This window comes from Leptonotus elevatus, chromosome 14 (assembly GCF_054856555.1).
Source record: "Leptonotus elevatus isolate MCC_2025b chromosome 14, RoL_Lele_1.0, whole genome shotgun sequence".
Classification (NCBI taxonomy): Eukaryota; Metazoa; Chordata; class Actinopteri; order Syngnathiformes; family Syngnathidae; genus Leptonotus; species Leptonotus elevatus.
The window spans coordinates 8,998,252-9,025,239 of record NC_141252.1 but is presented as its reverse complement, the minus strand read 5'-3'; the positions used below and the strand labels follow the sequence as shown (position 1 = coordinate 9,025,239).

Sequence of the window (26,988 nt, the reverse complement as noted above, 5' to 3'; positions counted from 1 at the left end):
GAAGTTAACATTTTGTCTATAATTAGTTTGATAACTTCATTATTAGTACCTTTAAAAACACATGTTGCCACTTGCAGTCGACTGAAAATGACATCACGTGATGCTTAGGGCTCAGGTAACGACCAATCATGGCTCAGTTTGGGAACGTCACATGACCTAACAGGTCAGCCGTGATTGGTCGTTACTTGAGTTCTGAGCACCTGTGGCAAAATGTGTTTTTGTATGTAGTAATTGTACATGAAAATTAATGGAGTTATCAAATTAATTCTAGGCAAACCATTCGCTTTTTATTTCTGAAAATGTCTAAATAAGTATCCCTTTAAGATATGGTACTGGTAAGATTTTCAGTGTTAGCTTATGCGGTTCCACAGAAATAGCACATGTAGGAATACTGCAATTTGATTTAGAACAGTTGTATTAAGTATAACCACAATTTGTAATCCTTGGAAGTAGTCAATGAGCGCCTGAAGTCTGAAACCCAAGAGAGACCTCGTCAGTTGAAGCTGAAAGTCATCACATCCAGTCACATCTTGATTGCTTTAATTTCATTGTGGTGATGCGTAAACACAATCATAAAACCGATGATGACAGAAGCAATAGACATATCAATAACAGCATCCCCGGAACATTGCATGTATCCTGTTTCTAAATTTGCAAAACACTCGTCGCCCTCCACTGGGAAATTAGAATTCCGAGGGTAGAAGAGAGGGCCTTGGTAGCAGCTGCGGTCTCTTGTTTCAATGAGCTCTGATGACTATCCGCTGTCTTGCTCAGGTTTGATGCCATCTGGCTCGCACTGCTCGTTTGAGCAGGATGCTTGCGGTTGGTCGGTGTCTAAGCAGCTTTCGGCTTGGAGGAGGGCGGCCGGTCACGAGCTGCTGCGGAGAGAAGACGCGCAGGGCCTCAAACTGAGCAGTACGCCTGGTAAGCAATATTGCGTAAAGGGCACGTTGACACGAAGTCCTCAGGTTACAAGGTTCCTAACGTGTGATGTTTTGACGTTCCAAGTGGCACACAATGAACTCGTTTGGGCACTGGGTGAGGCAGAATTCACTTTGTGGATAGATTTATTAACAGAGGTGTCAAATCCAGGTCCAGAAAGTAAAAAACCCTGCCACAGTTTGGCTTTAGCCCCAGCTGGTAGCTAGCAGGCTCCCTTTGCTAGCTCCCCGGGTGCTAGGCTAGCAGGCTCCCTAGCAGTGCGAGCTAAGGGGCTAAAGCCAAACTGTGGCAAGGTTTTTTCTTTCTGGACCTGGATTTGCCACCTCTGTTTATTAATGTAAAATGGTAAGAAAGAAGCCAAGGAGTGTCATAGCATAGAAGCATAGATTCATTAACAAAATACAATACAACACAGATTCGTCCATACTCTGCAAACTTCAATAATGTCGTTTAGCAAATAATCTCACATTTGTTTAGTTCTGTAATTGTGAGGAGGACCCAGGTGGATCAACAGGAGCTTATAATGCAACGATAGCTATTGCTATGTGGTAGATATTGCTGTGGCTGGAGGAAAATTGTTCAGAGAGATCCAAATGCAGGGTCGAAGTATGCAGGAAATGATCTGAAGCAGGAGTTCAAGGGATGAGTACAGAGGCTGACGACATGCCCCAATCACAATCACCCTGTGATTGATTGGAAGTCAGTCCAAGGTGTTTTTTTTGTTTTTTTACTGACATTCAGCAGAAGTCAGCTGGATCTGGCTTCAATCACCCTGAAAGCCTCAATAGAAGAACTAGTATAGAAAATGGAGAGATGGATAAATTAGTATGGATAGTATCTTCAATCAGTGATTCCAAACTACTGCGTAGTAGATCCAAAGGTTATTATTTACTTCCTACAAAAAACAATATCTTTGTTCATCTATCTATACCAGCGGCGTATAGTGACTAGATGGCAGAAGGTGCAATTAACTAGGATCCACCTGTTATCATCCATATAGCCAATTGATAGTGTTGTGTTTTTCTAAACAGGCCCAGATTTAAAGGGGAAGTCAACCTTAAACATTTCTTGACAATAATATGTGACCTCACTAGTCTAAACATGGCATTCTGATTAATATTATATTTGTGGAATATGAGTTATGTAGCAAAGTCAAGCCGTTTTTATCCATCTCAGAGGGCGGCCATTTTACCACTTGCTGTCGACTGAAGATGGCATCACAGTTGCTAAGGACTCAGGCAACGACCAATCACAGCTCACCTGTTGTCTGAAGGTGAGCTGTGATTGGTTGTTACCTGAGACCTGAGCAACTGTGATGTAATTTTCACGCAAAATGGCCGCAAATTTCTGGATTTTGCTGCTCAACTCGTATTCCACTAACGCAATATTAAACAGAATACCGTATTTATACTAGTGGGGCAGCATAGACCATATTATTGTCCCCCCCCTCAAAAAAGATGGGTTGACTTCCCCTTCAACAATGAGTTAGTAAGGTTGTGGAAATATTGAGACGAAATTAGTGAAAAAAATGTGACCTCTATTTCTAACAGTATATTACACATTTAAGTTGTCATGTTTGTTATCTATCTCCAGGTCACTTCTTGTTTCTGGAGATCAGGGAGAAACATACCCTGCAAGAGGCATCTGTTCGGAGCCAATTTTTCCCTCCTCCTGTCTCCAATCGAACTTGCCAGGTTTGCTATTCAGACTTGTACTGCCTTAAATGCCAACTCCTTGTTTGAAAAGACTTTTTTTTTTTTGTGCAGATGAGTTTTTCTTTTTACCTGTTTGGCTCCTTCAATGGCTCCTTATTGGTGGCTATAGAGGAGAATGGGACCTCCACAGCGCCACTCATCTGGGAGGGACATGGTCAGTGGAAGGATGACTGGGAGGATGTTGTCCTGCAGCTGCCAGACCTTCGTCATGGGTACTTGGAATATATTCATATACTCATACAGTCTTTTCTTTTGGGTGCATTGCTTCCAGTATGCATGTGTGGATGTTGAATTTAGCCTCCATGTCAGTCTAATCTGCCCAGGGCCTTCAGATTATTATTAGCAATGGGATTGGAAAAAAATTAGCCTCTAAGGGGCCATTTAGCAATTAATTCAGCATATTTCCATCCTCGGATTGGTTGGTCAGAGCTGGCAAAAAGATTTGCAGGAGTCGTCATCTCCCATGTTTGTTTCACAGGGTCCTTTTAAGGTCAGCTCTCATTAAGTGATATGGATACAAATGGCAGTTTATTCAAATGAGGTGCGTCAAAGAAATATTTCTGCTCTTTTTCTAACTTAAGTCTGTAGCAGACCAGGCAATTTCTTTTTAGGCTCCACTTTTGTTGAGCAAAAATGTAGCCTCAATTCCATCTTATTACAGCGGACCGGATGACACCTGGTGTTGTCTTGTGTTGCTCTAACCCATCTTTAAAGATTTGACACCATTCACATTTATAGACCCGCTTCTGTTATCTTCTATTTTTTACAGATTGAAAAAGAAAAAATTCTCTTAAGGAAATCATGAACATCTAAACTATTCCCACTGTCAATCTTCCACCGTTTTAAATCCTCATTATACATTATAAGGTTGACCAAAAATATCCATACAATTGTTTTTTAATACGGTATACTGTATTTTCTTTTGGCCAAAATTATTTACAATGGACACCCGCTATGCACTGGTGAACCTGACTTCGATTTGCGAAAATTCACAAATAATTGATGGCCCATATATTAGGGGTGTGCCAAAAAAATCGCAATTCTCATTTAGTACGATTCAAAATCGATTTTAAATGTCCCAAAATCGATTTTATTGAAATAATTTTATACTGTCTTGCCTTGTCTTTGTGTGCCTTTATTTGGAGTGCTGTTCATGTTGTACCCGGTTTGGCCACTGAGGGGCAGTGTGGTTCCACACGGTCTAATACACTGTTAAGTTGTAGCCACATTAGAGAGTAGAAGGAAAAAGTCACGATCAAGTTATTTTTGCATATGTAGTCCCCTATACAAAGTACATTAAAATACACGTCACAAAGCAATACTAAGTCAAGATAAAACAGATAAGAGCAATGCAATAAGACACTGGAATGTCATAGTAAGACAACAACATAAAACAAAACTATATAAAAAGAGTTCATGGCCGCACTTTTGATTGTCCTTCATTTCTTATGATCAGGACTTTGATATAAATCTGTATGAAATTATGCCTATGTATGATCGTGTTCTTTTTGTTGAAGATTTAATTATTCACATGACGTCCTGATAAACTGTTGGCGAAGACTTTTGAAGCCTTATTAGCTCTTAATTTGATGGATTGTGTGTTTGGTCCCACACACAATTCTTTTACTGTCTTATGGTCTGCCTGTTTTTGATCTACAAATCTTTGATAATATGATTTCTGATCATATGCCTATACTTGTAGTTGTTTTTTCATGTGGTTAATGTGTAGTACTTAGTTAAATGTTATCCTTTTCACTGCTGGTTCATAAGGTTGCTCCAGTTCGGGATCTCGTTTCGACCCCAAGAGTTGACCCCTCTGACAACCCCGTTTCTTGTTTGGCTGATTCGTGTCTTTGATATTTTAAGACGTTATGGATGGTCAAATCAAGCCTTCTAAAGAAATTATCGTGAACATCTTCTGGTCTTGACCCCCAAAGTTTTAAACATGATGTGGTTGGCCTTGATCAAATTGCGCTAGCCAACTTTAGATGTATCCAACTTTTATTCAAAATATCCTGCAAAACGTTGTGCATGCTCGTTAAAGTAATTTCTGGATGCGCATGATGTCCTGGAAACCTTCCAAGATGATTTTAAAACACTGCATAGGACAGAGTCAGCTTTATTAAGAGTTTTTTTTTAATAAAATGTTTCTGGTAAATGACTGTGGACAATTCGTGTTTTGTCCTGCTGGACTTGATTGCACAATAATTTGATACTCGGGGTCATAATATCTTAATGTCTCGGTTACAACACCAATGTGGGAATTAGTGATATCATTCGAGGTTGTTTTTTCGACCTGACCTGGCAGACAGAGGTAGTTCCGAGTCCCTCTCTGCACTGCTGCTTTATGGAGTTCCACAGGGTTCAATTTTAGGGCCTCTGCTTTTCTCTTTGTATTTGTTGCCTCTACTTTCCGTCTTGTCTGATTTATATGCCACTAATGAATAAAGATGTGTTCTCCTGAAAGCAATTTGTAGTGTCCCTTGAAGATGTAACGCCTGGATGGCTTTGAGCCTTTCAATTTTTAATGAGAAGAAAACAGAAGCGAGTGTTCAAAGTGGCCCTTGAACCACCACCACCATCCTCCGACTTGGCTAATATGCGCTATGACTAAGTGAAACAAATATTTTTGGTTGACAAATTGCTGCAGTAGTTAAATCCGGCTTTTTTTCTCCATTAAATTTGGCAGACGGCAACATTGAAGCCATTTTTTGACAACAGCGGGTTTAAACGGTAATTCTTGCCTCCATCACATCTTGGCTGATTTACTTTTATGCACTTTGCTTTGGCGTCCACCTGTCTGTCCTCCCCATACGTCTCCAGTTGGTTCAAATTGCTGCTGTTCGCTTCTTAAAAAGAACACGTATAGCACATATGTCCTATTCTGGCCACCCTCCACCGGCTAGCTATAAACTTTAGAGTTCATTTTACGATTCTCTCATTTGTTTTCAATCTTTAAATGATTTGCTTTGTTCCTGTTTTGTTGTTTATAACTATTGTTTTATTTTTTTACAATTGTTTCACTTTGTTTGACTTTTATTTATGCAGTTTCAGATGTGTGTTTTTTTATATATATAATGTCCTCTATACATTTAACTTCAGCTAAGTTCAGTACAGCGAGAGCAACAATTATCTATCCCTAAGCCTGCGCATATGGAATGTGTTTGTGCGCAGGTTCCGTGTTAAGGTGACAGCTGCTTGGCTCCAAGGCTCCCATGCTGATGTCGCCCTGGATGACATTGCTCTCGGTGCAACCTGCTTTGACACAGGTGGAAAAACGTAACTCATTCAAAGCCTCACTTTTTTAAATCATGAACCCTTTTAAATACTCGACCAAAGCACCTTGAGGCTCTCAAGAGTATGCAGTATTTTTAAATGACATAACGTAATTTTTTTTGGCCCAGTTTGAGAACCCCTGCCTCATCGGATTGTAATTTTGAGGGTGAACATGTGTAACCACCAGCTCCTCAGTCAGTGGTGTAGAGCTACAAAGAGCTGTATCACACCAAGAGCTGTTTCTAATATTTGGACTCCTTTGGCTGCAAGGGCAGTCATTCAATTTGATGTTCCCATTTTCTTTTGAGAAAAAAAAAAGAAGATTGAATCCGTCATTCTTCACCTTTTAACGAAACCTTTCCTTCTTGTCTCATCTCAGATCTCAACTCTATCCTGCCGATGGCCGACCTTAGAGATTTCTTTAGCCCCCTCGCAGAACCTTCATTTTCAGGTGATTTTCTGATGCCGCATCATTTCTAATCCATTACGAATGACAAATCTTATTAACGTGTAATGGATTGTTTAGCTTGCCGCGTCTGTTGATGCGTGAAGCCTCCAAAGGAACTCTTAATCCATTCCGCATTTGCATTTAGCTCTCACATTTCAGGTGCCTCCTGGAATATTTAAAAACCACAGAGCAGAACATTCTTGTCTGTGCCTCCCCACTGTCATCTAGAAGTGTCTCTGATGACGTGGTTTTTCAACTCGTGCGGCGCCAGCGGTCCCTACGGGCCGACCCAGGCTCAGTGTGACAGCACCTACAGGAACAAAAATGTCAGCGTGACTGTGGGGAAGGAAGGACCTTTGAAGGGGGTGCAAATGTGGAGGGTCCCTGCCACCAACAGATACCTGTAAGTCACATGGCGCTTTATGCTCAAATGCAGTGATCATCACGGGCGCCGCGAGAAATTTGCAATTTCACTTAATTTGTTCAAAAGTATGTAAACACACTATCTATTTGTTTATTTTTCCACGCCGGCAACATATAGTGTGACAAGCGGAACAGTAACCATATTTTTCAGACCATTGGGGTGCGTATTATTAGGCACAATATCAATGAATGGGTCTATTTTCAAATATGTTCATACATAAAGCTGGGTTATTTTTTTTGTGTAGCATTGTATGTTAAATATTTAATTCCAATTGTAACATATGTTTATTTGATAGCTTTAGCGCGATTATGCTAGGTTACGTGTAGCGCCGCATGTCTCGCTTTAGTTGCTTTCGTTTGCTGCACAACTGCACGGGAGAAGAACCTAGCATTTAGCATTAGCCAAGGCTAATGTTAAATGTTGGTTGACAGTTCAACAGCTGTAACCGGTTGATGCACTCACCATTATCCAACGTAACATTGGAAATATCCCGCCAGAAAAGCTCAGCTCGCGTTGGGTGTGTCTGGCGACCGTAGCATTAGGCTAGTAGGGCTACATTTCCCATGATTCTTAGACACGAAAACAGGAAGTAGTTTTAGTTCCGGCATGACGAAAACATAGACACCTGCTAGCCATTAGATCTCAATGAGAATGAGAACGTGAACATAATAGAGAGGAATTTGAATGAAATAAAAAGCCGACATCTATAGGCCTAAACTCCTGATTAAAAGGCTGATTACTCCTGCGAGGACACCAGTTCTATTCAATTAAGCAGTCAGTAATTAAGAGTCAATTTGTCAGTAAATTGAGATGAGATAAGCAGCATCATTTATCCTTTTTGTAATATTTTTGTTTGGTGGTGTGCCATGAGATTTCGAATGTGAAATGGGTGCCTTGGCTCAATAGAGGTGGGGCTCCAATAACGGGCTTTGTCTTGCAACGCAGACGTACACGTGCAAGAATATAAGACCTTGCTATGAACGTGCAATCTGACAAGTCTCAGATGTCAGCTCACCACGATGAATAGTACTATGAGAAGCGGCGGAGTACATTCTGTGCTGTTTTAACATCATTTTCTGATTGGGCAGACTGAATTGTGTCTGTTTACACATTCACACCGCGCACACAAGTGAGGAGGGGGAAAAAAGGAGTGCAAACGAGTTATGTTTATTAGTTTTTGTCGGTAAGTGACTGGAAGTGTGTTCAACAGCTCATGATCATGATGATACATTAATTTTTTTATTATTATTATTTTTATTTTTTTTATGACCAATACCGTACACCATCCATCACAACATTGGGTACGCTTGTACAGTCTAATGAGAGCCAGTAAAAGAGCTGTATTGGCATTGCATGAGAGGTATAAATTTTAATAAATGTTTTGCAGTCTATTTGCTTAATGCTAACAGATCATGGAGAAAAAAGCAACTCTTTGAAGTTTTTTTCTTTTCTTTTTTTTTTGCGGAGATCCAACATGGCTACTAGCCGAAGGGATGTAATGACAGTAATGAATAACTTATGCCGTTGTTGCGGGGAAAACTTGAAGATTCATAGTGTCATGAGTCCTTTTTTGATATTCGAACAGCATTATAAATCAGTAGGCAAATTATAGTAAAAAAAAAAAAATAATCAGTAAGCTCGCCGCTTTTGAAACTACTTGCGCCAAAGAGTGACGTTGCTCACGAAGACGACGTCACGCAAACAGACGAATTTGATTGATTGTTTACGGCCGGTGCCGAACCGCTGTCTATGGACGCCTGTCTGGACATGTGGCTAGCAAAATATTCCACACGCAACAATACTAAAAGGCATGTATTCTTTATCCTCTGGAAAGAACAACTAATATTATTGAGTGTCCAAGTCGCACACACCAGAAGCAGCAGCACAATATACACTGAATTGAAGCAACAAAAAAACGGTCAAAAAATGTTTAATTTATTTACATTCTATTTAATGATATCAATACTGTATGTTTTAAGAAAGTGCAACTTTATAGTACATTTTTGTTTTTGTTTTTGGGAGACTGGAATGGGTAAATGGTATTTCTATTCATTTCAACAACAAAGGATGATTCGAGGTACAAGTGTTTTTATTAATTAGTGTGGTCACAGAACAAATTCAACTCGTATCTGAGGTCATCACTTTGCCACTTCTCACAAGAGGCATTAAGTGTCCGCATCATTCCCTCATTCAGGATCTCGGCTTACGGCGCCGCAGGAGGGAAAGGAGCCAAAAACCACAACAAGCGCAACCACGGCATCTTCATATCGGCTGTGTTCCCTCTGGAGAAAGGGGAATTACTTTACATCTTAGTCGGCCATCAGGGAGAGGACGCGTGCCCGGGGGTGAGTGTGGCGAACTGCTGAATGAATATGTTTGAATGGGGAAAAAAAAAAAAAAAGACAAGATGGCGACCTAGATTGGAATGAATGATACGAATGTCTTCTTTTGGTGCAGAGAAATTCCCAAACGCAGAAGATCTGCCTTGGGGAGTCATCTGTGATCGACACCAGGGGGGAGGCTGGCACAGAGTGGTCTGGAGGGGGAGGCGGAGGAGGAGGAGCTACCTTCATCTTTAAGGTGACATAAAGTGTGGTTTACATTTGCTGCTGATTTACAGCAACATTTCCAAGGACTTACTGAAATGAGGAAATGATGATGCAATAGTTGTGGGAAGGTTCAAGTTTTTGGTTTGTTTTGCAATGTGATTACTTCCATAATTCCTCAACAAATTAAAAGCAGTCAAACTTCCAATTATTCACAAAATTCCGCAAACTACTGCATCGGTTTTCCCACAATTCCACATTGTTCACATGAAAAGAAACCCACTGGGGAGTGTACATTCAAGAAAAAAAAAAGATCATCTTCCACAACATTCCACAAATTAATACAGATATTTAAACGTTTATCTTACCAAATCAAACCATTCCAACTATACTATAATAGTTGTCTTTAACAACATTTTGATAGCCGTTCAAATATTATTTTTACCCAAATAATCTTTACCTCCCTCGTCCTTGTTTGTCCACTGATTCAAACCATTTCAACTTCAAACTCTTCAGCTCATTCAGAGCACAAATTAAACCAGTTTCAGTTTCCCAATATTCACAATTTTTCACAATAACATTCCCAATTAACGAGATACTTTCATCATTTGTCCATCTTCCACATTTCTTGACTGATTCCAACGTCAAGCTTCTTCAATTCTATTAATTCCGAAACATTTCAGTTTGCCGGCAGCTCTTCAGCATTCACAGACAATTTTCACAGAATTGCATTCTCTAGTTATTATTATTCATTTTGGAGTCACTGTTTTTGTTGTTATAAAAAAAATAGCCTCTTTAAGGGCCTTAATATGCTTGAAAACTCAATATATATCAATATTTTAGTGGTTGAAATTGGAACCCCTCAAACATAATCAGTAGCACCCCCTGGAAAGTTGGTACAAACTAGCCCCTAACAGTAACTCCAGTTTTACCAAATAGATACATAAGGCACATTAGGTAAAATGGCCTCCTGTACAAAGCTAATTTAACAATATGGAATGGAAAATAAAGATTTTATTGCCATTGCATGTGACAAAATTCAACCTGTCGAATGGGGAGTGTGAGGACTGACGGGTCACCAGGTGGCGCCCCAAATATGTTTTATTGTTGTAGGTTGAAGTTAAATAGTTTGACGTATCACTGCATTATCCAGGAAGAGGTCTCCAAAATGTCGGTTACCTCATGGTGCATAAGCACAGGATGGGTGAATTATTAGAACCACAATATGATACAGAGTAGTTTATCCTCATGTTGTTGAATGTATACCACTTTGGCAGTGTCATTCAAACCTGAGCATTAGTATCTTTAAAAAAAAATCTAAATTGGATAGTTTCGGGTTATCTAAAATTGTGGTCGAAGCAGCACATCGCGTGTAAATAGCCGAACATGCCAAATGATTTGGCTGATGCTGTCTTATCAGATGGAAGGCGATGAGCTGGTTCCTCTGCTGATTGCGGCCGGCGGAGGAGGAAATGCCTACATGGAAGACCCAGAGTCCAGTCTGGATCAGATACCGCTGGAGCAGTTTGAGAACAGCACAGCAGCACCCAGCACCAATGGCCAAACTGGTGCTGCAGGTATGACGGATGCGATACCCCAAAAAATAAAAAAATAAAAATAAATAAATAAATAATCTTCTAATTTAGCTGCATTCGTTCTGACCAGGTTCTGAAACGTCAGCTTGAATTACTCTAAACATCATGTATTCCTTCCTCCTTAGCCGTACAATCAATGGAAATCAAATCAGGTTTTCACTCGGGCTGCTTTTTATGCACAGCTGGCCCCAAGAGTGTGTTTCTTTTTTGGACATTTCGCATGATAAGGACAGCAGACATTTATACGCTGTTAAGTGTAAATGAGTTATTATACCAAAGATGTCTGGATGCTGTGGATTAGTGCCAACGGATGTTTCTGGCTTTGTAAGGCAACCTAGTTGCTGTCATTTATTAGCTACCAGTACGTATCTGTAGTAGCTGTGAAGGTGGGGGGTGGGGGGGGGGGGGGTTACAAATAGTATATAATTTTTCTATTAAATTGTTGTAAGTCTATAAAGTTGTAGTAAGCTCACTGCTGCAAAGGAGCTAATCCTCTTGGCCCAAAAAAAAAAAAACTTGGGTCACTGCACTTCATAATTTCACGGTTAGAACATATTTTTATTGCTGTCAAATGTTATGACATCCGCAATGTATTCTACAGCAATTCTCGATTTTCTCATGCATTCCGACACATAATGGGTGACAAATACAAAAACAATGGCATTCAGCAGCACAGAGGTTCACCAACAATCTGTATATTTCCTGTCAAAGGAGAGAGAGGGACAAAAGAGAGAGAAAGGTGGGAGGGAAAAAAAAATCTGTGCTAGCTAGCTCTCTAGCAGGTAAACGAGCTCCTGGGTAGCTAGCTAGCTAGCACCTGGTGCTAAAGCCAAACTGTGGCGGGGTTTTTACTTTCTGGACCTGGATTTGCCACCTATGCCCTGCCGCAGTAATGTTAGTCATCTTTGCAGAGTATAATGATTAAAGGACAATAACACCACCACACAGATGCTATTTGTTAGCTCATATCATGTGTTTCCTATTATGTGTTAGCATTTAGCTAGCCAGCAGCAAATCAAAGTTATGGCTTTTAACCGCACAGTGTGTGTGGCATGGCAATAAGCCTCTTTTTTTTCAATGATTTCCATCCATCCATCCATCCATCCATCCATCCATCCATCCATCCATCCATCCATCCATTATTTGAATCGTTTATCCTCTTGCTGTAAAATTCTGATGACCTGTTTTCTCACAGTATGGAAGTTCTGGCAAAAAGAAAGACTTATGTATGCCTGTCTTGCATATTGTTGTGGATGGTATAGCGCACACATTCCTGCATTAGTTACATTTGACCCTATGCACTCTTATGAACCATCCAATTATCCACTGGCGCCATGTGATTCTCTTAATTGCACAAGAAAGAAACTTGGTCTTTTCTGGGAATGTAATTGAATGGAGGAGCAGGAAACAGAATCAGTTTACTGGCTGAATATGTTAGAGTTAGAGCACTCTGCCTCTGGCGCCAGGTTAACTTTCCAAATCCTCTAAATGGAACACCAGGAGGTCTGCCCAGCAGTACTAGTGCCAAATATTCAGCAAAAAGCTTGTTGGTACTTTTGTAACCTCTTCGTAACTAACATAACTAATAATGATTTGTTTAGTATGTGTGATGTTGGTGTCCTCCCAGGTGGAGGCGGAGGCTGGAAAGACTCTCCTACCTCCTACCTGGTGGCCGGCAAGTCCCTGTCAGAGGGTGCTGACGGGGGTGCAGCCTGTCTTTTGTCCCAGTCCAAACTGGGTTGGGCCACCTATGGCGGGTTCGGAGCCGGAGGTGGCGCCTGCACGGCTGGAGGAGGGGGAGGCGGCTACAGAGGTGAACCTATTGAGTTATTACTTACTGATAAAGTTTCAGTTTATATTTAATATCGAATTGTTAATTCTGTGACAGGAGGTGACGCTGCGCAGACGGATGACATCAAAGCAGATGGTCATGATGGGATCTCCTTCATTAATCCGAATGGGGAGATTTACTTGCAGCCTCTGGCAGGTGAGTTTAATATGTTATAGTGGAGCCAAGCTAAATGTGCGCTATACCCCTGGGTACGATTGTGAAGGTGGTTCGATGACCTGGATGACTTCAAATTACACGGACACGGGCTCTTTATGCAAAACTATTCAACCCTGATTTTCCGTTTGAGCATTCCACATCATCGATCCTTTCTGTCATCTGTTTGTGTTCAAATGTCTCACACCCTCATGTTTGCTCATTTTGTTTTTGTTGTTTTGTGGGCCCGAGCTTTGTTTTTGAGAACTTGCCATCTGACTCTGATTATGTAGTGGGTGGCACACGACTAATTCACAACCTCATGCAGCTACTTGCCCTCGCTTCGATGCTTCATCTTTAAGTTAAAGAGTCCACAGCACATGAAAGGCATTAGGAGTACCATTCAAAGAAAAACAAAACAATGAATGATGTCATCTGCATCAAACGTATTCATTATTTAAATGCGTTCTTAAATCTTCAATCAAATATGCCCTATCAATCAATTCATTTATACTATGTCATTTAGTAATGATCCATCTATCAATTTTCTATCTTGCTAATACTGTACAGCTGACTTCGGGCAAAAGGCAGACTTCACAAAGTCACACAAACACATAAGTGATACTAAATAATTGTATTTATTGTACATAATAAATTGGAATAAACAGTAATGTAATAAATCATTTTACATAAACATTTTAAACATTTTATTTAATTATTTTTAGGGATAGGCGTCTGCTGATACCTTGTTTTGTGGAAGCTTCCGATACCAGCTACCGATACTAAAGGCAAAAAAATAAATAATCTGACCTCCTCCACAGTAATTGGCGCTATACTGTGGCGTTTTGACACATCGGCACATCTGTTCACAATTTTTTGTCATTGTGTGGAAGGAAATTTTCAAAAGTGCAACAGGTATTGGTATCCAGTATTAGTGAGTACATCCAATCTAGCATTTGTCTGAAAAAAAAAATGCTATTGAACATCTCTTATTATTTATTAAATAATGTGTTAAGATATTTATTGTAAATAAATAAAAATAGTGCAATGAGTAATATTACATAAATATTTAACAATTTTGATGAAATAATAAAAAAAGGAATGATTTAATTTTCTTATTAAAATAAGCAATTTTTCATAATTATTTAATATGAACTTCTTTTTTTTTTTTCTTCTTTTTTTTAAAACCGAATCTACGGATGACTTGGCCAATCTGCCTGCATGTGTGAAAAAATTTTTTTTTAGTACTGAACAGACTTTTGTTTTGTGCTTTTCTTCAAGCCATGGAGAGTCACGGCGAGTGTGAAATCAAAGTGCAGCTGAACTGCAGCCACTGTCAGTCTCAGAACTGCAAGCGGGATGAAGACACACACCTCATCCTCTGCCTGTGCCACGACGACGAGGTCTTGGCCAAGGACAACGTCACCTGCGATGTAGTCGGTGAGGAAATGAAACCGCGCACGGTACAATATTCCTTAGTATTTGCGTCCAATAAGCACAGGAGTGACCCTGCTGCCTTCTTCATCTCGCAGCTCCTCCGGTCCCGCCACCTCCGGGCCAAATGTCGACCACGCTGATCCTGGCCGTGGTCACCTCCACCGTCGTCAGCGGCGTGGCGTTGATCTGCGCCGGCGTCATCCTCAGTAAGAGATTCGTGCAGTTTTGCGCCGACGCGTTGCCCGCCACCTTTCATCGGCTGTGAGCACATCCGTGGGAGCAGAAGCAGTCTTGAGCTAATTGTTGTTCAAGGGGATCTCAGACACAAGTCATGCAAGGAAAAAGTGGCATTAGAACGAGGGCATTGCGTTACCATGTGGCAATATGAATGCCATAAATGTTCTATGAACAACTGAAGTTTGGGATTTGTATTGACGGTTTCCAAGCTTGGGATGTGGTTCGGATCGTGATTCACAAAAGAGGAGGGAAAAGCTTTTATTTTTGTCTTACGTGCACCCACGGGCATTGATCATTTGTAAGTGTAGATCAGAACCGTTTGCAAAAAGCCACATTCTCCAAGAAGCTTTACTGATTATGCTATAAAATTGCTAAAATAGGAATGTATAGGGAATTAACATCATCAGGAGTGAGAGAATCAATAGATCAGATAACACTGCTGAGGCATTTTTATTGTGATTATTATTGTACTACGCTGCCCATGTGTTAATTTATATGCTCACCGCCAGATTATTTCCCCCACTTTTGTAGCATATATCCAGCACCAACCATCGATGTACGGTTGTATGCAGCTGCATAAGAGAGTGAGGGATTTCACTGTTAGTATTTTATGCACCTTTCAAACGTCCTGCAGAGAAACTGGCAGAAAATCATTTTTATAGTCAATCTCTATGGATCCGTATGACTTGGCTTTGTTGGGAGGGCTACAGCTGGGAATAATAAATTTAGTTTTCATGGTTTGATGAATGTATGGAAAAGCCATACGCTGGCAAACCTGCTATTAAATAGTCAACCAACAAGACTTTGGCTGATCCCAAAGGAGAAAATATACACACCGCCACATTTCATCTGTTTGCCATTTTTTTGTTTTTAAAAAAAACCCTGAAATATTCTGTAATCTAATGTGCGCAGTTGATTGGGTGAAAACTGCAAATCAACTAGAAAAGCAACCATCATTTGATTATAAACACAGTGGAACCTCTAAAGCTATATATATATGATTATAGTCACGTTCATTGTAGTCTGTCAGCAGCACAAAAAAAAGACTTTGCTAATGCTAGCGTAATTTTTTTTAAATTGCATTTTGTCATTCTTAACTGTAATATAAGTTTTAGGAAAGGTTAACCATTGTATAATACAACTGAAATAATTTACTCTTAGATATAAACTACACAACTTTTGAAGACATCTGACAAAAATAATGCCAAGGGGAGGAAGGGCTTTTCAAAATATTGCTTTAGTGAAAGTGTATTTACGTTAGCATCTGCATGCTAAATAATTTTTATGTTGACAGGGGCTTTCCCATATAACAACATTTGCCATTGCCTGGTCTATGGTCGTCACATTTTCGCTTCATTAATGCAGCTCACTAAATTGAGGATTTTCAAAAGTGCACACGCGATGATGGATTGCTGAATTGACTTCCTACGCATATTTTCCCAAACCAATTTGTTTGAAAATTGTAGTTCAATTTGTACCACTTTTGGGGTATTTGACTTTGGAGGTTCCACTGTACACTCACCGGCCACCTTCTTCTATTTGCTATTAGGGTTTTGATACATAAAATGTCCCCAAAAAATGCAATGACAGATTCAATACAAAATATATTTTTTTCTTCTTCATTTTTTAATAGACTATGCAAAATGTCTGATGCTTTACACTTTGACGAGTATGTGGCTAAACCACTTTTTAGTATGATGTAGTGCAGAGTTGTACACTACAAATGACAACCCCAAAAAAATGGAGAATTATTATTAATGTATATCTTTATAAATGCTTTATTTTTGATACAGCTTTTGTATGGTATCAGGTGTTTCCATTGTTGTGGCCAGTGAATATACCGTGTGTTGCTTTTGCTGCTAATACTGTATAAAAGGGTCACATAATATGAAAATTTAACTAAAATAGGAGCGTGAGATTGTACATATTCACAAGGAGTCATGATCTAGACACAGTTTATGTATAACTGCTTATGACACGGTGTGTAATTGTGTGACGTTGAATAAAAATACACAAAGAAAGACGATATTTATTGTCTGCTTGCGTAATTGAATTGAATTTTGTTTTAAATGAGGAAATTAAAGGAAAGCAAAGCTCAACAGGTTAACGGTATCTCTTCACCTTAGCTCTCCCCCATGCAGGGAGGTAGTCTGTTCCCTGACCTCCCCTCCCCCCCCCCCCCCCCCCCACTCCCCAATGTCCTCCACTCCATCCCCAACCTCCTCCTCACCATCCTCCTCCTCCCTTGACCTCCTCTACCCTCCATCTCTTCCCTCGTCATCCTCACCCCCCTCCCTCGAGACCCTCGCATCTGCACCGGGCGCTGGCTCGACGGCACCTCTTACCTGCACGCAACGTCCCCCTCCCTGGCAGACTACCAACCTGCATCGGGGCCGCGGCGGGTGAGTCCCAGCTCCGTGGTATAGTCGAGGATTTGTAGCATTGGAGGAGCGCCCGCATATGCGCATCCCTTACGTATAATGTGGAAAGTGGCAGTACAGTGTTCCCCCAGCTATATTGCTAATTATGTTTGTGAAAAGGCTGTTTTATTAAGTTTAAAGTGTGTTTTAAAAAGGTCATTCAAAAAAAAAAAAAAAGAGGTGTACGTGGCTTTTCACCTATAGCGGTGGGTCTGGAACGTATCGCCCACAATAAATGGGGGTTCACTGTATTCGCATTGGAATGTCTTCAAGGGTTGCTTGTGTTACCGCTTCCTTTTCCAAATTCCATACAAGGGAACTTTTCTTGGCTGTAAATACATTTGAAATATTGTTCTTTTGTTCTGCTATTGTCCCCAGTGTGGCATCGCTGGAAAAAGGATTTGCAAGCAGTGAGGAGTCGCCTGCAGAGCCCCGAGTACAAGCTGAGTAAGATCCGCACGTCCACCATCATGACCGACTACAACCCCAACTACTGCTTCACTGGGAAGGCCTCGGCGCTAAGTGAGCTGAAGGAAGTGCCGCGCAAAAACATCACACTGCTCAGGTAATATAATAATATAATATAATTCCTTCAATTAATTTGTTCCTCTAATGATTCAGAAGGATTGTCCTCCGCTGTTATCATGTTTATGAATCAAATACAATGACATCCACCACACGTCCACAGAGCTCAGAATCAAATCCACCAAAATTGCGTTACACAACGTGCACCACAACTTAGACCTGCTTTTAACTGTTCTGAAGTATAGTTTGCTTTCTGCCAATAAATTGTCATGTGTGCCAGGGGCGTTTAATAGAAAACTCCCTTGGTCGACCAGAAAACAGAGAGAGGTGCAATGCGGTCTGCCAAATTCCCAAATGGGATGAACTTGCCCCGGAATGAAGATGCATGTTATGATTGTGTTTTAGGTTGGGTTGTTGGGTCAGTAGGTCATGGAGTTATTGTGTTATGATGTTGTCAGTTGCTTATGCAGTTATTATGTCCCCTATTATGGCAATGTATAAAGATGATGTATTAGCCACTCATAAATTGTCAAATTTTATGTGGTTACTAAGTGTTGTATGATGATGAAGTATTAGCCACTCCCAGTTTAAAGGTCAAGTACTGAAGTACCACTGATTGTCACACCCACCTAAGTGGGGCGAAATTCGTTCTCCGCATTTGACCCATCCCCTGAGTGTCAAGCAGGGCGGTCCCATTTTTATAGTCTTTTGTAAGATTGTACCCACAACCTCCCAGTCTCAGGGCGGACACTCTACCACTCGGCCACTGATCTGGTCTAGTCTTATGTGGTTACTATGTCCCTTATGTTAATAATGGATGATGATGATGCATTAACTCAGTTTAGTCTTATGCAGTTACTATGTCCCTTATGGGGGCAATGTATGATGATGATGTATTGGCCACTCTTAGATTGTCTAATTGTATGTGGTTACTATGTGCTTTATGATGATAAGGTATGATGATGATGTATTAGCCACTCCCAGTTTGTCTAGTCTTATGTTGTTACTATGTCCCTTATGTTAATAATGTATGCTCATTATGTATTAGCCACTCTTAGTTAGTTTAGTCTTATGCAGTTACTATGTCACTTATGATTATATTGTATGATGATAATATATTAGCCACTCTTAGTTTGTCTAGTCATTCTTATTTTATCATACAGGCCTTTATTCTATTATATAGAATTGTGCGTTGCCATAGCGAGAGTTACTGAATGACACTTTTGTCAGTATGTTGAGGTTTCTTAGCTGAGATTTCTCTCAGCATGTCAAGATTTGGGTCCTAAATCCCGTGGCAATGCGCCCGTTTTTGACACCTACAGCACCCGTTTACGAAGATAGATATAGAACTCTGGGGGAAACCCTGTCTTCAACGAAATGTAATGAGTTCGATTTTAAAAACCACTTCTTAGAACCACTTCTGCAATCTCTAAATGCCCTGCTTGTTGTTATTTGTGTGCGCTTTGTACTTGCAGAGCTCTTGGCCACGGCGCCTTCGGTGAGGTGTATGAGGGTCAGGTCCTGGGGATGAACGCTGATAACGGCCCCATGCAGGTGGCCATAAAGGTCAGCTACCATTCACAATGTGCACCTAAACGCTCGATGGCAGCTCATCAGCGGGAGTGATGTTCATTACACATAATCCACTCAGCGGAGTGTTCCTGCTCATGCAAAGGTCACACGTGCAGAGGAGACACATTGAAGGGATGCGCTTCATTTAATGACGCTCACCTGAAGATGCTTCTTTCTCTTCCGCAGACTCTTCCGGAAATCTGCTCGGAACAAGATGAAATGGATTTCCTTATGGAGGCGCTGATCATGAGGTACACATCCCGCGTCAGCGTAATCACACATGGATAGGTTGTCAAAAAAAATCAGCTAATATGTGATTTTGCAAATGCGTGGCAGTACACTGATCAAGAAAAAACTAAGGCTGTTCCAGCAATTTTTTTCCATTTAAGATCATCATCTCCTCTCCAAACTTCTGTCACACGTTTCTAATCGCATGCTTCTGCTTTACATAACAGCATCTGTCCTTACTTGGCCTCATCAATTATTGCAGAGCTCCATGTTGGGTTTTTATTCTCCATTCGCGTCCGTCACCTTCCAGCTACAGTCCAACATCAGCATGAACCCTTGAGGGTTGTTTCATGTTCACAGGCACTCCCCCTAATAGCCTTTCTTTGCATAGTGGGAGCTTTGCTAATGTGACCTTGACTGATTATCTTCTGCGCTATAATGGCTTCTACGTCCGCCTCTGCGCTCATCTTTGCTCCCATCCGCCAAACGACATAAAGATTGGGTCTTAATACTCCTCCTGTCAGTGCTCAAATCGCCTTATGGGAGTTTTGATCAAATGAATGCATGTATTGTACATTTATTCCAGGTACACACGCAGAAGGCTTTTTGGCAGATAGAGCTCATTTTCATTAATCAGCCAATGTTTTTTATTTATTTATTTATTTGTTTACATTTGGAGATCCCTCTGTGATGTAAAGTGAGTGATAGAATGATTTATTTATTTACCGCTTATTTTTCATAAGCGGGGGGGGGGGGCAGTGCACGTGAATGTTGTATATAAAAAGTGCATGCATTTGTGACAATCATTGGTACTTTAATACTTTAACTTTAAACTGGGAGTGGCTAATACTTCATCATCATACATTATCATCATGCGGCACTTAGTAACCGCATAAAATGTGACAATCTAAGAGTGGCTAATGCATCATCATCATCATACATTGCCATCATAAGGGACATAGTAACTGTATAAGACTAAAACTGCGTTAATACATCATCATCATACATTATGAACATAGGGGACATAGTAACAACATAAGACTAGACAAACTGGGAGTGGCTAATACATCATCATCATATATGATTATCATAAGGCACATAGTAACCACATACAATTAGACAATTTATGGGCGGCTAATACATCATCAACATACATTGCCATCATAGGGGACATAGTAACTGCATAAGCAACTGACAACATCATAACACAATGTGGGGAAAATACAAGGCCACACAGAAACTGCCAGGTTGAACATTCAATATTTAACAGTCAAGACATCTTTTCTGCAAGATGCTGGTCTAAAATGCACTCAAGTCCAAGCATTGATTCTACTTCTATACTTAAGTATAAAAGTAAGTACATACTATGTAATGTGATTCAGTTCAAGTAAAAAGTAAAAAAAAATATGTTGTCTGTTAATGATATACAATGCCTGTTTTGATCACTTGGCACAAAAAAAATCTTTGCATGCATGATTTATTAACTTATATAGCGCTTGTACTGAGAATTAACAAAAATAAATACATCTAAATAAACAAGTGATAAGAACAACAACAAAAAAGCCTTCTTTTTTTTTACTGCTTGTAAAAGATCTCAACCGCAATTGACTTTATATCTCTCTCTACTTTTGTCCTTTTTTCTTTACATAATCATCCGTGAAGGTTGGAAAAAGCAAATGACCTTTTGACCAAGTAAGGACAGTATGTCAATTATTGGTAACAAATTGAGATTTGCAAGTACTGATACCAGTTATTGGTTTCGGGCCGATATCTGGCCTTCTAGGTATTCTAGGTACATCTCGTGGGCGTTTGATCAGGAAGTAGAAATGAGAAAAATAGAAAATTGTCATTCATTTGAGGCAATTTTTCATTTTATATTTATTTTAGAGAGAGAGAGATATGAAACATCAGTCTAAAGCAGATGTACACTGGAAATAAATGGTGTACATTCTAATTTTCCAATCTACAGACAGACAAATAATATGTCTTTGTATGAACACGGTTCATTGTCCTAATCATGACCCGAGTGTCAAAATGAACGCCTGTGAGAGAAACCATCCTCTCACCACTCAACCAGTCCAAATGTGTTCCTCCTCGTCTCAAAACACTGAAATGATCAGCTCTGCAGATAACAGCCATCCAGCAGAAAACCTGACTAGCTTATAAATGATTCCGTACCGGGTCGGAAATTCAAGCCGGTTCTGTTTTGTTTCTTATTCTTTTTTTCATCTAGTAGCGGCTTTAGTGGTTTTTCTCAAACTGAGGATGAACTCTATTTTTTATGTTTCATTCCTTACTTTCTTGTCTTTCTTTGAAAGGCGAGACACAGAGGAAAGACTGTGTACACCGTGTTCCTATTCTGAATACAAGCTTTTCTCAACGTGGTTTTAAAGCAATAAAAGATGGTTCTTAAAATAACAGATTCAAAATTGTTTTGGGGTGACAAGGGCGGCATAAGGACAACAAGGTATGTCGTTTATACCTTTGTCTTCCCCCTTTGCTGGTTTTTGAATATTGGTGGACCAATCAGCTGGTGCAAATATATCTCCAGCGCACATTTTTGCTCAAAATTATGTTTTATTTGGGGCGCTAGGAACAAAACACTTACTGCAGTAAAAGATACAACAAACAAAATGCACATGTGCATGATCTTACCACCGTACAGAAAGCGTACATTTTTGTTCAGGTAGAAATGAAGTTTAATTATATATTTTTTTCATTTAAAACTGTAAATAAATGTAAATGTTAAAAGATATCACCCGAATTTTCAATGTATTTATTTATCTATTTATTTAATTTTGTTTTTAATTTTGAATTTATTATTATGATTATTATTAATAATAATTTTGAAATTATTTATTTATTTATTTTACCACATTATTATTAATACTGCAATTGGCTAGTGATCAGTCTAGAGTGTAGCTCACCTGCGACCCTAATGAGGATAAGTAGAAAATAAAATAAATGGATGGATGGACTAATACAACATTTTGCTTTATCACTGCTGCACCAAGATGAAATTGAGTTTTCTTTAAAAAAAAAAAAAAAAAATAAATTGTTATGACTCTGTGTACCTGCAGTAAGTTCAACCACGAAAACATCGTACGCTGCATCGGCGTCAGTCTCAACATCCTGCCACGTTTCATCCTGCTGGAATTGATGACCGGAGGTGACATGAAGAGCTTCCTGAGGCAGAACAGGCCTCAGCGCGTACGTCATCTCACCCGCACCTCACTTTATGCGCGTTGCACCATTATTAACGTGAACTGTGCTTCTTTCAGGGACAAGCGCCTTCTCTCAGCATGCACGAGCTGTTGCAGATGGCCAGGGACATTGCACGTGGTTGCCGCTACTTGGAGGAGAATCACTTCATACACAGGTGCTGATAAAGTGGACAACCCCTTTGAAACCATGCAACAATTATTAAGCCGTTATGTGACCCGTTGAGAAACTTGACAGCATCAAAAACACCCTAAGGTCCTATTTTCATGCCCAGCACAAGTGTAGTGCAGAGTGCACACAGAAATGTACGATCTGAGTGGGGCTTGCACAGATCTACAAAAAATACCCAAACTAAATCTAGCCTGCCCCTGCGCAGATTTATTTCCAATCGTCGAGCCAGATTTGCACTAGGCACGAAAATAGACCCAAGTGCTGTTTGTTTGCAATTTTCTATAACAACTCACAGTGTGTGTTTTCATTCATATGTTCATATAGAGATATCGCTGCTCGAAATTGCCTTCTTACGTGCCCTGGACCGGAAAGGGTGGCCAAGATCGGAGACTTTGGGATGGCCAGAGACATTTACAGGTTTGGATGCTAATGTGCTAATGCTATACCACATCTCATTATCAATCAAGTTGAAATCTCCAAACATGGTCATTTAAACAGAAGTCGATTAAGATCATTTAATACATTTATAAGTGCAAGTAATAGTTTGCCAGAAAAGGTCAGAAGACATGAATTGTGAAGTATTGAGTACGACCGTCATGAGATTTGATTTTATGTTGAACAACAGGGTACAAAAGCTTCCATGGTTTGTGGAAACTTTTCCAGTACTAAATTTACAAGTCTCGTAAATTTGGTCACAAAATAAGGAAAATGAATGTCACGGAGTAAACATATTGAGCTATTACTGTAGATGAGTATTTAGCAAAAGTCCATAGTCGTTCTGCCATGCAGTGTATTGACTTTGCCTTCTCTTGTCAAGGATTAGAATCATTAGCATACAGTTAAAAAAATAAAAAAGACAATTCAATTGGATTTTTTCCCCTTTCGTTTTATGTAGCTATTTATTATTTCATATTTTTGGTGTCCAGAGCCAGCTACTACAGGAAAGGTGGTCGTGCCATGCTGCCAGTCAAGTGGATGCCGCCGGAGGCTTTCATGGAGGGAATCTTCACCTGCAAGACTGATACATGGTGAACACACACACACACACACACACCATAATATACAATGGGATCCACCCTATCATAATGAGAGATGTTTTTAAATCATTCACTGCCATTGACGGCTTTAGACATAAAAAAAAATTAATTTGAACTATTTCTCTTAGTTTATTTCCCACTTTTGTTAACAAGAGTATGAAAACCTAGAAATTTTGTTTTATTGTACATTTAGAACAGATATAAAAGTTGTGATTAATCGTGAGTTAACTAATGAAGTCATGTGATAAATTACGATTACAAATTTTAATCGCCTGACGCCCCTAATTTTTAATAATCTTTTCTTTTTTTCAAATAATAAAAATAACTAGTGAAGTCATGCGATTAATTACAATTAAAAAAAATTATTGGCTGACTCCCCTAATTTTTTATAATCTTTTCTTCTTCTTTTTTTAAAAAAAAGAAAAGATTTTAAAAAGAAATTAACAAAAGTGGATTTTTTTTAAAACTAATATAGAAATAGATAAAATGTTGTTTTTTACGTCTATAGCCGTCAATGGCAGTAAATGAGTTAATATGGTGCTTAGCATTTCTCTATCACTCAACTACTGTTAAATCCCATGATTAACACTCTTTTTCTGTTTTTGCAGAAAAATATATCTAAAAAAAAAAGTGTTTGGGGGGGGTAGAAAGATTTAAAAAAATACTTTGAAAGACCTTAGTCATAGGTATGCGAAAAAGAGCATAGTTTTTCATCATCAAGCATTTACTCTTTATTGGTACGTTTGAAATCTTTATCCTTTCATATTATTCACTGATTATAAAGGTTACACAAGTACAGAGGAAAAAAATGGCTTTTTAAGGGGTTTTTTTTGGGGGGGGTATTATACATGAATAATTATTCACTGTATTTTACGGTATGCTGGAAAAGCCCAAGTCATTTATTACAACTCCCTTGCATTTGACCTCATTAATGTTAAGCCATCGCCATTTATAAATGCATCCCACTGAGGCAGGTGTCATGTTCTTGGATGCGGTATGTTCGCATTAACGTCTACTTAGAAGGTTTTCCTTTCAATTAAAAACATACAACAAACTGATTTATTATGCCCATGAAAAAGAAACCGGGGTGCAATCCTGTGAGGAAACGTACTAATGAATCTAAACCAGATGTTGTCGTCATGAAAGCAAATGTCTGTTATCTTCCAGTAAATGACAACATAATTACAAGAGCCACTTTTGGAAGGGGGGCAAGTGTTGCTTGAGGGGAAACTAGCATTGCGGTCAAGAACAGCAACCATATGGACACGACTATCAGGGTGTGAATGCAAAACACAAGCCAGACATAAAGCGGGGGCTACATAAATACTCAAAAAAATGGAGAAGGAAAAATAACCTTTGGACTATATACTTATGCTTCTAACAACTTCGTGGCGACCCAGGACAAAAGAAAAAGCGACACATGACTGTCATTCTTCACTGAAACAAAAAAACACACTGTGCTCACATTTTCCCACTGATAGTCCAATACAAAAGCTAAATTACACATTCTGCTTTTACAAATCTAATAATGCTCAATTTTGATGAACACAAAAGTGTATGAATTTAACAATAGGTTTGTTATTATAGCGTCCGGTGGCAAAGAACAGCAGAATGCAGAAACGGTTCTAAAAAAACCCCAACAACAACAATAACTTATTGTTACATTAATAACTCCATCTGAGTGTTATTGTTATTGTAGCAATTGGCCTTCCAACAGCTCTGCTCTTGTCTTGGATTTCATGAGACCGCTTTTAGATGTTGTGGTTGGTGTGTGGTATTAGTGCTCATTTCATGCTTAAATGAACAAAGGAGGAAAGAGGCAGAGCTGCACGGGGGATTCTTTGACAATGTGTGACTCAGCCTTCAGATGATTGCCACAACAATATTATTCGTTTTTTAACATTCAGTCCATGTTGAGCTTGAATAATCAACAGCTGCATAGACTTCATTAAGCGAGTCATTTTATAGCAGGGAAAACATTCTTAAAGGATACATATTATGGGTTAAGTATACCGGTAGTTTTTCTAATGAGAATGGGGTTGGCCAGGTTTAAATGTGATTGGGAAAATTATGTTTTGGTTGTTTTATGTTGTCTGCTGCCTGAAATAAATGAATTCATCAAATGGGAAAGAATGAATGAATGACATCACAGTGCCTATGTGCGAAGCGCTTGCGAACGTCACGTGACCAAACCCAGACAACAGGTCAGCCATGATTGGTCGTTACCTGAGCACTTAGGCACTGTGATGTCCTTTTTGAGTCAAAATGGCCGCCTCCAGGTGGATTTTGCTGTGTGTGTGTGTGTGTGTGTGTGTATATATATATAAATATATATATATGTGTGTGTGTGTGTGTGTGTGTTGTTTTTATTTCCATTTTTTTTTATATCTAATTTTATATTCATTTATTTATTTAGTCATTTATTTATTTTTAATTTTGGCGGTTTAGGTCCTCCATACATAGAATTTCTTAAGGAAATTTTTGAGTTGACTTCCCCTTTAAATTATCTTTTTTTTTAATTTTTTTTTAGATTACAACTTTATTGACGGAGAGGTGTAGTAGGTAGAGAAACTATGTTCGGGCTGGTTCCTTTTAGGTCAGAGTGCAAAATGGTTTACTCACAGACACACAAATAGGCAGATGACAAAATATTTACTCGATTGTTTAATTTCACACTTGGCGGGTGAGCAGGCACTCCAGAGACCCAGCTGTAAGGAAACAAGCCATTTCAAAGTCGATTTTCCAAAACAGTCCCCATGAAATAAAAGACGAAGTCTAAAGAAACTCCAGTAAAAAAGCATTGTAGGAAGTGATGTGAAGTAGATGTGCGGCTCCCCCTACAGGTCGTTTGGAGTACTGCTATGGGAGATCCTCTCTTTGGGCTACATGCCTTACCCTTGTAAGACCAACCAGGAGGTACTGGAGTTTGTGACCAGTGGAGGTCGGATGGACCCCCCAGAGGGCTGCCCGGGCCCAGTGTGAGTGCTCACAACAACACAGCAAAAAACGATGAGACTTTTAAATCCCATTCAAGCTAAACGACAGATAGTTGTGTATGTTTACTGTTTAGTTATCGAATCATGACCCAGTGCTGGCAGCATTGTCCTGAACATCGGCCCAACTTCTCCACGATACTCGAGAGGATCAACTACTGCACTCAGGTACACTTTATGGTGTGGTTATTATTTTGGTATTATTTCACACGCGAA

The 26,988-nt window shown here is 39.6% G+C and overlaps 1 protein-coding gene across 2 annotated transcripts in view; it reads left to right on the top strand.

The window, feature by feature from the left end:
• Positions 1-26,988, top strand: part of ltk (leukocyte receptor tyrosine kinase) — a 51,985-nt gene that overhangs the window by 21,431 nt on the left and 3,566 nt on the right. The window contains exons 7-28 of one of the 2 annotated variants that reach the window (XM_086094268.1): positions 775-924; positions 2,536-2,636; positions 2,709-2,869; positions 5,832-5,926; positions 6,313-6,384; positions 6,613-6,784; positions 9,000-9,150; positions 9,263-9,385; positions 10,772-10,928; positions 12,574-12,759; positions 12,835-12,933; positions 14,212-14,370; positions 14,463-14,573; positions 17,403-17,589; positions 19,025-19,115; positions 19,308-19,372; positions 22,430-22,559; positions 22,631-22,728; positions 23,067-23,159; positions 23,669-23,770; positions 26,623-26,757; positions 26,850-26,940. In XM_086094268.1, coding sequence (XP_085950394.1) covers positions 775-924; positions 2,536-2,636; positions 2,709-2,869; positions 5,832-5,926; positions 6,313-6,384; positions 6,613-6,784; positions 9,000-9,150; positions 9,263-9,385; positions 10,772-10,928; positions 12,574-12,759; positions 12,835-12,933; positions 14,212-14,370; positions 14,463-14,573; positions 17,403-17,589; positions 19,025-19,115; positions 19,308-19,372; positions 22,430-22,559; positions 22,631-22,728; positions 23,067-23,159; positions 23,669-23,770; positions 26,623-26,757; positions 26,850-26,940 — 2,729 coding nt within the window. Of the gene's footprint in view, positions 1-774; positions 925-2,535; positions 2,637-2,708; positions 2,870-5,831; positions 5,927-6,312; positions 6,385-6,609; positions 6,785-8,999; positions 9,151-9,262; positions 9,386-10,771; positions 10,929-12,573; positions 12,760-12,834; positions 12,934-14,211; positions 14,371-14,462; positions 14,574-17,402; positions 17,590-19,024; positions 19,116-19,307; positions 19,373-22,429; positions 22,560-22,630; positions 22,729-23,066; positions 23,160-23,668; positions 23,771-26,622; positions 26,758-26,849; positions 26,941-26,988 lie in introns of both variants that reach the window. The other variant, XM_086094267.1, reaches the window with a different exon arrangement.